The sequence below is a fragment of the Salmo salar genome, chromosome ssa25 (assembly GCF_905237065.1).
Source record: "Salmo salar chromosome ssa25, Ssal_v3.1, whole genome shotgun sequence".
Taxonomy (NCBI): domain Eukaryota; kingdom Metazoa; phylum Chordata; class Actinopteri; order Salmoniformes; family Salmonidae; genus Salmo; species Salmo salar.
Window position 1 is genome coordinate 52,348,468 of NC_059466.1, and position 13,176 is coordinate 52,361,643.

At 48.4% G+C, this 13,176-nt stretch overlaps 1 protein-coding gene across 4 annotated transcripts in view; it reads left to right on the plus strand.

Moving 5' to 3' along the window:
• LOC106586965 (ras-associated and pleckstrin homology domains-containing protein 1) overlaps positions 1-8,172 on the plus strand; it is a 178,419-nt gene extending 170,247 nt beyond the window's left edge. For 3 of the 4 annotated variants that reach the window (XM_045707278.1, XM_045707280.1, XM_045707279.1), the window contains one exon: positions 5,875-8,172. In XM_045707278.1, coding sequence (XP_045563234.1) covers positions 5,875-7,962 — 2,088 coding nt within the window. In that variant the 3' untranslated portion in view covers positions 7,963-8,172. The remainder of the gene's footprint in view (positions 1-5,874) is intronic. The other variant, XM_045707281.1, reaches the window with a different exon arrangement.
• Positions 8,173-13,176: the final 5,004 nt, after the last annotated feature.

Here is a 13,176-nt window from a genome sequence, read left to right on the forward strand (position 1 = left end):
GTAGCACTGGTGTGTTACTGTGTTACTATAGAGCACTGGTGTGTTATTGTGTTAACTGGTGTGTTACTGTGTTACTGTGTTACTATAGATCACTGGTGTGTTACTGTGTTAACTGGTGTGTTACTGTGTTACTATGCAGCACTGGTGTGTTACTGTGTTACTATGCCACACTGGTGTGTTACTGTGCTACTATAGAGCACTGGTGTGTTACTGTGTTAACTGGTGTGTTACTGTGTTTCTATAGAGCACTGGTGTGTTACTGTGTTACTATGCAGCACTGGTGTGTTACTGTGCTACTATAGAGCACTGGTGTGTTACTGTGTTAACTGGTGTGTTACTGTGTTACTATGCAGCACTGGTGTGTTACTGTGTTAACTGGTGTGTTACTGTGTTACTATGCAGCACTGGTGTGTTACTGTGTTACTATAGAGCACTGGTGTGTTACTGTGTTACTATGCAGCACTGGTGTGTTACTGTGTTACTATGCAGCACTGGTGTGTTACTGTGTTACTATGCAGCACTGGTGTGTTAGTGTTAACTGGTGTGTTACTGTGTTACTATGCAGCACTGGTGTGTTACTGTGTTACTACATTTACATTTACATTTAAGTCATTTAGCAGACGCTCTTATCCAGAGCGACTTACAAATATGCAGCACTGGTGTGTTACTGTGTTACTATAGAGCACTGGTGTGTTACTGTGTTAACTGGTGTGTTACTGTGTTTCTATAGAGCACTGGTGTGTTACTGTGTTACTATGCAGCACTGGTGTGTTACTGTGTTACTATGCAGCACTGGTGTGTTACTGTGTTACTATGCAGCACTGGTGTGTTACTGTGTTAATTGGTGTGTTACTGTGTTACTATGCAGCACTGGTGTGTTACTGTGTTAACTGGTGTGTTACTGTGTTACTATGCAGCACTGGTGTGTTACTGTGTTACTATACAGCACTGGTGTGTTACTGTGTTACTATAGAGCACTGGTGTGTTACTGTGTTACTATAGAGCACTGGTGTGTTACTGTGTTAACTGGTGTGTTACTGTGTTACTATACAGCACTGGTGTGTTACTATGCAGCACTGGTGTGTTACTGTGTTACTATAGAGCACTGGTGTGTTACTGTGTTACTATAGAGCACTGGTGTGTTACTGTGTTAACTGGTGTGTTACTGTGTTACTATGCAGCACTGGTGTGTTACTGTGTTACTATAGAGCACTGGTGTGTTACTGTGTTACTATGCAGCACTGGTGTGTTACTGTGTTACTATAGAGCACTGGTGTGTTACTGTGTTAACTGGTGTGTTACTGTGTTACTATGCAGCACTGGTGTGTTACTGTGTTACTATGCAGCACTGGTGTGTTACTGTGTTAACTGGTGTGTTACTGTGTTACTACATTTACATTTAAGTCATTTAGCAGACGCTCTTATCCAGAGCGACTTACAAATATGCAGCACTGGTGTGTTACTGTGTGACTATAGAGCACTGGTGTGTTACTGTGTTAACTGGTGTGTTACTGTGTTACTATAGAGCACTGGTGTGTTACTATGCAGCACTGGTGTGTTACTGTGCTACTATAGAGCACTGGTGTGTTATTGTGTTAACTGGTGTGTTACTGTGTTACTATAGAGCACTGGTGTGTTACTGTGTTAACTGGTGTGTTACTGTGTTACTATGCAGCACTGGTGTGTTACTGTGTTACTATACAGCACTGGTGTGTTACTGTGTTACTATAGAGCACTGGTGTGTTACTGTGTTACTATAGAGCACTGGTGTGTTACTGTGTTACTATGCAGCACTGGTGTGTTACTGTGTTAACTGGTGTGTTACTGTGTTACTACATTTACATTTAAGTCATTTAGCAGACGCTCTTATCCAGAGCGACTTACAAATATGCAGCACTGGTGTGTTACTGTGTTACTATAGAGCACTTGTGTGTTACTGTGTTACTATAGAGCACTGGTGTGTTACTGTGTTAACTGGTGTGTTACTGTGTTACTATAGAGCACTGGTGTGTTACTATGCAGCACTGGTGTGTTACTGTGTTACTATAGAGCACTGGTGTGTTACTGTGTTAACTGGTGTGTTACTGTGTTACTATGCAGCACTGGTGTGTTACTGTGTTACTATACTGCACTGGTGTGTTACTGTGTTAATTGGTGTGTTACTGTGTTACTATGCAGCACTGGTGTGTTACTGTGTTAACTGGTGTGTTACTGTGTTACTATGCAGCACTGGTGTGTTACTGTGTTACTATACAGCACTGGTGTGTTACTGTGTTACTATAGAGCACTGGTGTGTTACTGTGTTAACTGGTGTGTTACTGTGTTAACTGGTGTGTTACTGTGTTAACTGGTGTGTTACTGTGCAGCACTGGTGTGTTACTGTGTTACTATAGAGCACTGGTGTGTTACTGTGTTAACTGGTGTGTTACTGTGTTACTATACAGCACTGGTGTGTTACTATGCAGCACTGGTGTGTTACTGTGTTACTATAGAGCACTGGTGTGTTACTGTGTTACTATGCAGCACTGGTGTGTTACTGTGTTACTATACTGCACTGGTGTGTTACTGTGCTACTATAGAGCACTGGTGTGTTATTGTGTTAACTGGTGTGTTACTGTGTTACTATAGAGCACTGGTGTGTTACTGTGTTAACTGGTGTGTTACTGTGTTACTATGCAGCACTGGTGTGTTACTGTGTTAACTGGTGTGTTACTGTGTTACTATGCAGCACTGGTGTGTTACTGTGTTAACTGGTGTGTTACTGTGTTACTATGCAGCACTGGTGTGTTACTGTGTTACTATGCCACACTGGTGTGTTACTGTGTTAACTGGTGTGTTACTGTGTTACTACATTTACATTTAAGTCATTTAGCAGACGCTCTTATCCAGAGCGACTTACAAATATGCAGCACTGGTGTGTTACTGTGTTACTATAGAGCACTGGTGTGTTACTGTGTTAACTGGTGTGTTACTGTGTTACTATAGAGCACTGGTGTGTTACTGTGTTACTATGCAGCACTGGTGTGTTACTGTGTTACTATGCAGCACTGGTGTGTTACTGTGTTAACTGGTGTGTTACTGTGTTAACTGGTGTGTTACTGTGTTACTATGCAGCACTGGTGTGTTACTGTGTTACTATAGAGCACTGGTGTGTTACTGTGTTAACTGGTGTGTTACTGTGTTAACTGGTGTGTTACTGTGTTAACTGGTGTGTTACTGTGCAGCACTGGTGTGTTACTGTGTTACTATAGAGCACTGGTGTGTTACTGTGTTAACTGGTGTGTTACTGTGTTACTATGCAGCACTGGTGTGTTACTGTGTTACTATAGAGCACTGGTGTGTTACTGTGTTACTATGCAGCACTGGTGTGTTACTGTGTTAACTGGTGTGTTACTGTGTTACTATGCAGCACTGGTGTGTTACTGTGTTACTATGTAGCACTGGTGTGTTACTGTGCTACTATAGAGCACTGGTGTGTTATTGTGTTAACTGGTGTGTTACTGTGTTACTATAGAGCACTGGTGTGTTACTGTGTTAACTGGTGTGTTACTGTGTTACTATGCAGCACTGGTGTGTTACTGTGTTAACTGGTGTGTTACTGTGTTACTATGCAGCACTGGTGTGTTACTGTGTTAACTGGTGTGTTACTGTGTTACTATGCAGCACTGGTGTGTTACTGTGTTAACTGGTGTGTTACTGTGTTACTATGCAGCACTGGTGTGTTACTGTGTTACTATGCCACACTGGTGTGTTACTGTGTTAACTGGTGTGTTACTGTGTTACTACATTTACATTTAAGTCATTTAGCAGACGCTCTTATCCAGAGCGACTTACAAATATGCAGCACTGGTGTGTTACTGTGTTACTATAGAGCACTGGTGTGTTACTGTGTTAACTGGTGTGTTACTGTGTTACTATAGAGCACTGGTGTGTTACTATGCAGCACTGGTGTGTTACTGTGTTACTATAGAGCACTGGTGTGTTACTGTGTTACTATGCAGCACTGGTGTGTTACTGTGTTACTATGCAGCACTGGTGTGTTACTGTGTTAACTGGTGTGTTACTGTGTTAACTGGTGTGTTACTGTGTTACTATGCAGCACTGGTGTGTTACTGTGTTAACTGGTGTGTTACTGTGTTACTGTGTAGCACTGGTGTGTTACTGTGTTACTATACAGCACAGGTGTGTTACTGTGTTACTATAGAGCACTGGTGTGTTACTGTGTTAACTGGTGTGTTACTGTGTTACTATGCAGCACTGGTGTGTTACTGTGTTAACTGGTGTGTTACTGTGTTACTATGCAGCACTGGTGTGTTACTGTGTTACTATAGAGCACTGGTGTGTTACTGTGTTACTATAGAGCACTGGTGTGTTACTGTGTTACTATGCAGCACTGGTGTGTTACTGTGTTAACTGGTGTGTTACTGTGTTACTATGCAGCACTGGTGTGTTACTGTGTTACTATACTGCACTGGTGTGTTACTGTGTTACTATAGAGCACTGGTGTGTTACTGTGTTACTATGCAGCACTGGTGTGTTACTGTGTTACTATACAGCACTGGTGTGTTACTGTGTTACTATAGAGCACTTTTTGAATGTACAGGTGGTTTGCTGAATGTACAGGTGGTCTGCTGAATGTACAGGTGGTCTGCTGAATGTACAGGTGGTTTGCTGAATGTACAGGTGGTCTGCTGAATGTACAGGTGGTTTGCTGAATGTACAGGTGGTTTGCTGAATGTACAGGTGGTCTGCTGAATGTACAGGTGGTCTGCTGAATGTACAGGTGGTTTGCTGAATGTACAGGTGGTTTGCTGAATGTACAGGTGGTCTGCTGAATGTACAGGTGGTTTGCTGAATGTACAGGTGGTTTGCTGAATGTACAGGTGGTCTGCTGAATGTACAGGTGGTCTGCTGAATGTACAGGTGGTTTGCTGAATGTACAGGTGGTTTGCTGAATGTACAGGTGGTTTGCTGAATGTACAGGTGGTTTGCTGAATGTACAGGTGGTCTGCTGAATGTACAGGTGGTCTGCTGAATGTACAGGTGGTCTGCTGAATGTACAGGTGGTCTGCTGAATGTACAGGTGGTCTGCTGAATGTACAGGTGGTTTGCTGAATGTACAGGTGGTCTGCTGAATGTACAGGTGGTCTGCTGAATGTACAGGTGGTCTGCTGAATGTACAGGTGGTTTGCTGAATGTACAGGTGGTCTGCTGAATGTACAGGTGGTTTGCTGAATGTACAGGTGGTCTGCTGAATGTACAGGTGGTTTGCTGAATGTACAGGTGGTCTGCTGAATGTACAGGTGGTTTGCTGAATGTACAGGTGGTCTGCTGAATGTACAGGTGGTCTGCTGAATGTACAGGTGGTTTGCTGAATGTACAGGTGGTCTGCTGAATGTACAGGTGGTTTGCTGAATGTACAGGTGGTTTGCTGAATGTACAGGTGGTCTGCTGAATGTACAGGTGGTTTGCTGAATGTACAGGTGGTCTGCTGAATGTACAGGTGGTTTGCTGAATGTACAGGTGGTTTGCTGAATGTTATGCATCAATGCAGTGCTACCAAATGGGACACTCATCTCTCCGTGTTTTACCCCAGCCTGGCACAGTTTAAAATAACAATGTTGGCTTTCTACCATTTTAATAGTAGTAATGTAACCACTTCTGTATTTTAATCTAACTCATATTTCTCTCTCGTTTTCTCTCTCTCCCTTTCGCTCCCTCTCTCTCTCCCCCTCTCTCTCTCTCTCTCTCTCTCTCTCGCTCTCCCCCTCTCTCTCGTTCTCGTTCTCTCGTTCTCGTTCTCTCTTTCTCTCTCTCTCGTTCTCTCTCTCTCGTTCTCTCTCTCTCTTTCTCTCTCTCTCTCTCTCTTTCTAGTTGAGGATGGAGTCAGCGAGCAGACCCTACCCTCTGACGCTGCCCCCCATGCACCAGTCAGCCCCCCCATCCCGAACCAGCTACACCAGTGTCTCCCCCTCCTCCTCCCCCTCTCCCCCCGACCCTCCCCCTCCTCCTCCTCCACCTCCCCCACTCCCCAACCCCCCTCACCAGGCCGCCCCCACCATGTTCGTTAAGTACAGCACCATCGCCCGCCTGCAGGGTGGCCCCAACCAGACTGCCAATCATTACAACGTCCAACCAATAGGGCAGCAGCAAGGCCCTCCGGCCCCGCCCCTCCAGTCTGTCAAACCCAACTACAACACCATGCCATTGGCTCCCACTCTCTATAACCCTCCTCTTCCTCCTCCTCCTCCCACCTGCTCCATGCCTGCTCCAGGCTCTGCCATGGCCTCTCTGAGGCTTGGCCCCCCAAGCCCTGTTCCTCAGTTCATCCCTCCGCCCCAGGCCCAGACTCTCCCCCCCCCGCCGCCCTTAGAGGAGGACTACCAGTACCCCCCACTCACTAACACCGGGTTGCAGCAGTTCCTGGCCCAAAAATTCCCCAATATGAACTACGACTTCTCCGATCTAGATGGTCAACCTGAATCTCCTCCTCCTCCTCCTCCTACCTTCTCCCCTCCCGTGTCACCCCCTGCACCTCCCAAAACCTTCTCTGGAGTCTTCCCGCCTCAGACCGCTGCTAAAACCTTTGGTCCAGGTATCCCCATGTCCCCAGTCTCACCCTCCCTTCCTTCTGGTCCAATGAAAAAACAGCAGAGCTTCTCGACAGGCCATTCGCCCAATCAGCCGCCTCCCACCATGCCCAAACAACACAGCTTCTCCTCTAAGACCCTCCCAGTGTCCGCCCCAATTTCCCCAACCCCCTCCCTGGTCAAACAGATAGTCAACCAGTTCCCAGGCGCCCCACTTCCCCCTCATTCTCCCCCAGCGGTCAAGGCCAAACCAAGATGGCAGCCAGGGGGTCAGATCCACCCCCAGTCCCCAGAATTCCCTCCTCCTCCTCCTCCCGAGGACAGCCTGGACTTCCCCCTTCCTCCCCACTCCGTCCCCACCCCCGTTCCTCCCCCTCTCTCCCCCGCCAAGATGGGCTCTCCTATTAAGAAATCTCCTTCGTCCACATCAACCGGCTCTTTCGGGAAGAGAGGTCCTCCTCCCACTCCCCAGCGCGCCTCCTCCATCAAATCTAACTCCTCGGGGGAGTACCAGGAGGAGGTCCAGGTCCAGAGGCAACCTAAGAAGGTGGAGTCTCTGGTCAGTATGTTTGCCCAGCCTGGCCTCGGCTCCTGCAACTCCTCTGCTGTCTCTTCTTCCTCTGGATCTCCTGTTAAGGATTCGGGGCCTCCTGCTCCTCCTAAACCAGGCAAGCTGAACCTGTCAACCCTCCCTCTAGCCCTCCAGGGTCTGCAGACTGGGCAGCACCGCCAGCCCAGTGGAGACTTCCCATCTCCTCCTTCGGAGCTCGATTATTTCCCACCTCCTCCTCCCGACTCTGAGCTTCTCCCACCTCCTCTCCCATCTGAGCTCCACCCGGGTGGGGGGGCCCCCAGGGTCGCAGTCGTCAACCCTCAGCCGCAGGCCACGCCCATCTCCCACCCCGTCAGCCAATCGTCGTGGAAGACCCAGTCTCTGAAGAAAACTCCGCCTCCGACACTACACAGGCTGTCCCGGAGCAACACGGTCCAGGACCCTTTACCATTGTCCCCTCCGCCCTTCGGCTGTCCCCTGGCCCCTACCCTTCCCGGAGGGTCTAAAGGCGGGGGCGGTACCCTCTCCACGGTCCAACCCAACTTCCTGGAAGATCTGAACCGGACCTTGAAGAGGAAATCCATCACTCGTCACGGTTCCCTCACTCGTCACGGTTCCTCCAGACTGGAGCCTGTCTCCATGGACGACATGTCCCTCCCTCTTCCTCCTCCTCCAGAGCTGCTGCTGGACCAGCAGAGGAGGGGTGGACATGGCGGGAGCCACGGTTACATGTCCTCAGGCTATGCAACGTTACGGCGGGGGCCGCGCCCTGCCCCGCCCAAACGGGACCAAAGCACCAAACTTACGGGAGAGTGGTAGCTCGGTCGGTAGCAAGGGGGTGGATAGTGGTGGTAGCTAGGGAGAAGAGGACGACTAGGACTGAGCTACCCAGTCTATAGACCCATCAGGGCTACAGACTGACTACAGCCCATAGACCCAATCAGGCTACAGACTGACTACAGCCCATAGACCCATCAGGGCTACAGACTGACTACAGCCCATAGACCCATCAGGGCTACAGACTGACTACAGCCCATAGACCCATCAGGGCTACAGACTGACTACAGCCCATAGACCCATCAGGGTTACAGTCTACAGACTGACTACAGCCCATAGACCCATCAGGGTTACAGTCTACAGACTGACTACAGCCCATAGACCCATCAAGGCTACAGACTGACTACAGCCCATAGACCCAATCAGACTACAGACTGACTACAGTCTATAGACCCAATCAGACTACAGACTGACTACAGCCCATAGACCCATCAGGGTTACAGTCTACAGACTGACTACAGCCCATAGACCCATCAGGGTTACAGTCTACAGACTGACTACAGCCCATAGACCCATCAGGGTTACAGTCTACAGACTGACTACAGCCCATAGACCCATCAAGGCTACAGACTGACTACAGCCCATAGACCCAATCAGACTACAGACTGACTACAGCCCATAGACCCAATCAGACTACAGACTGACTACAGCCTATAGACCCAATCAGTCTACAGACTGACTACAGCCCATAGACCCAATCAGACTACAGACTGACTACAGCCCATAGACCCAATCAGTCTACAGTCTGACTACAGCCCATAGACCCATCAAGGCTACAGACTGACTACAGCCCATAGACCCATCAGGGCTACAGACTGACTACAGCCCGACCCATCAGGGTTACAGTCTACAGACTGACTACAGCCCATAGACCCATCAGGGTTACAGTCTACAGACTGACTACAGCCCATAGACCCATCAAGGCTACAGACTGACTACAGCCCATAGACCCAATCAGACTACAGACTGACTACAGTCTATAGACCCAATCAGACTACAGACTGACTACAGCCCATAGACCCATCAGGGTTACAGTCTACAGACTGACTACAGCCCATAGACCCATCAGGGTTACAGTCTACAGACTGACTACAGCCCATAGACCCATCAGGGTTACAGTCTACAGACTGACTACAGCCCATAGACCCATCAAGGCTACAGACTGACTACAGCCCATAGACCCAATCAGACTACAGACTGACTACAGCCCATAGACCCAATCAGTCTGACTACAGCCCATAGACCCATCAAGGCTACAGACTGACTACAGCCCATAAACCCAATCAGGCTACAGACTGACTACAGCCCATAGACCCAATCAGACTACAGACTGACTACAGCCTATAGACCCAATCAGTCTACAGACTGACTACAGCCCATAGACCCAATCAGACTACAGACTGACTACAGCCCATAGACCCAATCAGTCTGACTACAGCCCATAGACCCATCAAGGCTACAGACTGACTACAGCCCATAAACCCAATCAGGCTACAGACTGACTACAGCCCATAGACCCAATCAGGCTACAGACTGACTACAGTCCATAGACCCAATCAGGCTACAGACTGACTACAGCCCATAGACCCAATCAGACTACAGACTGACTACAGCCCATAGACCCAATCAGTCTACAGTCTGACTACAGCCCATAGACCCATCAAGGCTACAGACTGACTACAGCCCATAGACCCAATCAGACTACAGACTGACTACAGCCCATAAACCCAATCAGGCTACAGACTGACTACAGCCCATAGACCCAATCAGACTACAGACTGACTACAGCCCATAGACCCATCAGGGTTACAGTCTACAGACTGACTACAGTCTACAGACCCATCAAGGCTACAGACTGACTACAGCCCATAGACCCATCAAGGCTACAGACTGACTACAGCCCATAGACCCAATCAGACTACAGACTGACTACAGCCCATAGATCCAATCAGTCTACAGACTGACTACAGCCCATAGACCCAATCAGACTACAGACTGACTACAGCCCATAGACCCATCAGGGTTACAGTCTACAGACTGACTACAGTCTACAGACCCATCAAGGCTACAGACTGACTACAGCCCATAGACCCAATCAAACTACAGACTGACTACAGCCCATAGACCCAATCAGACTACAGACTGACTACAGCCCATAGACCCATCAGGGCTACAGTCTACAGACTGACTACAGCCCATAGACCCAATCAGACTACAGACTGACTACAGCCTATAGACCCAATCAGACTACAGACTGACTACAGCCTATAGACCCAATCAGACTACAGACTGACTACAGCCCATAGACCCAATCAGACTACAGACTGACTACAGCCCATAGACCCAATCAGACTACAGACTGACTACAGTCTATAAACCCATCAGTCTACAGACTGACTACAGCCCATAGACCCAATCAGACTACAGACTGACTACAGCCCATAGACCCATCAGGGCTACAGTCTACAGACTGACTACAGCCTATAGACCCAATCAGACTACAGACTGACTACAGCCTATAGACCCAATCAGACTACAGACTGACTACAGCCCATAGACCCAATCAGACTACAGACTGACTACAGCCCATAGACCCAATCAGACTACAGACTGACTACAGCCCATAGACCCAATCAGACTACAGACTGACTACAGCCCATAGACCCAATCAGACTACAGACTGACTACAGCCTATAGACCCAATCAGTCTACAGACTGACTACAGCCTATAGACCCAATCAGACTACAGACTGACTACAGCCTATAGACCCAATCAGTCTACAGACTGACTACAGCCTATAGACCCAATCAGACTACAGACTGACTACAGCCCATAGACCCAATCAGACTACAGACTGACTACAGTCTATAAACCCATCAGTCTACAGACTGACTACAGCCCATAGACCCATCAGTCTACAGACTGACTACAGCCCATAGACCCATCAGACTACAGACTGACTACAGCCTATATGGAGCCAATCAGACTACAGACTGACTACAGCCCATAGACCCAATCAGACTACAGACTGACTACAGCCCATAGACCCAATCAGACTACAGACTGACTACAGCCCATAGACCCAATCAGACTACAGACTGACTACAGCCCATAGACCCAATCAGACTACAGACTGACTACAGCCCATAGACCCAATCAGACTACAGACTGACTACAGCCCATAGACCCAATCAGACTACAGACTGACTACAGTCTATAAACCCATCAGTCTACAGACTGACTACAGCCCATAGACCCAATCAGTCTACAGACTGACTACAGCCTATAGACCCAATCAGACTACAGACTGACTACAGCCTATAGACCCAATCAGACTACAGACTGACTACAGCCCATAGACCCAATCAGACTACAGACTGACTACAGCCTATAGACCCAATCAGTCTACAGACTGACTACAGCCCATAGACCCAATCAGACTACAGACTGACTACAGCCCATAGACCCAATCAGACTACAGACTGACTACAGCCCATAGACCCAATCAGACTACAGACTGACTACAGCCCATAGACCCATCAGGGTTACAGTCTACAGACTGACTACAGCCCATAGACCCATCAGGGTTACAGTCTACAGACTGACTACAGCCCATAGACCCATCAGGGTTACAGTCTACAGACTGACTACAGCCCATAGACCCATCAAGGCTACAGACTGACTACAGCCCATAGACCCAATCAGACTACAGACTGACTACAGCCCATAGACCCAATCAGACTACAGACTGACTACAGCCTATAGACCCAATCAGTCTACAGACTGACTACAGCCCATAGACCCAATCAGACTACAGACTGACTACAGCCCATAGACCCAATCAGTCTACAGTCTGACTACAGCCCATAGACCCATCAAGGCTACAGACTGACTACAGCCCATAGACCCATCAGGGCTACAGACTGACTACAGCCCGACCCATCAGGGTTACAGTCTACAGACTGACTACAGCCCATAGACCCATCAGGGTTACAGTCTACAGACTGACTACAGCCCATAGACCCATCAAGGCTACAGACTGACTACAGCCCATAGACCCAATCAGACTACAGACTGACTACAGTCTATAGACCCAATCAGACTACAGACTGACTACAGCCCATAGACCCATCAGGGTTACAGTCTACAGACTGACTACAGCCCATAGACCCATCAGGGTTACAGTCTACAGACTGACTACAGCCCATAGACCCATCAGGGTTACAGTCTACAGACTGACTACAGCCCATAGACCCATCAAGGCTACAGACTGACTACAGCCCATAGACCCAATCAGACTACAGACTGACTACAGCCCATAGACCCAATCAGACTACAGACTGACTACAGCCTATAGACCCAATCAGTCTACAGACTGACTACAGCCCATAGACCCAATCAGACTACAGACTGACTACAGCCCATAGACCCAATCAGTCTGACTACAGCCCATAGACCCATCAAGGCTACAGACTGACTACAGCCCATAAACCCAATCAGGCTACAGACTGACTACAGCCCATAGACCCAATCAGGCTACAGACTGACTACAGTCCATAGACCCAATCAGGCTACAGACTGACTACAGCCCATAGACCCAATCAGACTACAGACTGACTACAGCCCATAGACCCAATCAGACTACAGACTGACTACAGCCCATAGACCCATCAAGGCTACAGACTGACTACAGCCCATAGACCCAATCAGACTACAGACTGACTACAGCCCATAGACCCAATCAGGCTACAGACTGACTACAGCCCATAGACCCAATCAGGCTACAGACTGACTACAGCCCATAGACCCATCAGGGTTACAGTCTACAGACTGACTACAGTCTACAGACCCATCAAGGCTACAGACTGACTACAGCCCATAGACCCATCAAGGCTACAGACTGACTACAGCCCATAGACCCAATCAGACTACAGACTGACTACAGCCCATAGATCCAATCAGTCTACAGACTGACTACAGCCCATAGACCCAATCAGACTACAGACTGACTACAGCCCATAGACCCATCAGGGTTACAGTCTACAGACTGACTACAGTCTACAGACCCATCAAGGCTACAGACTGACTACAGCCCATAGACCCAATCAGACTACAGACTGACTACAGCCCATAGACCCAATCAGACTACAGACTGACTACAGCCCATAGACCCAATCAGACTACAGACTGACTAC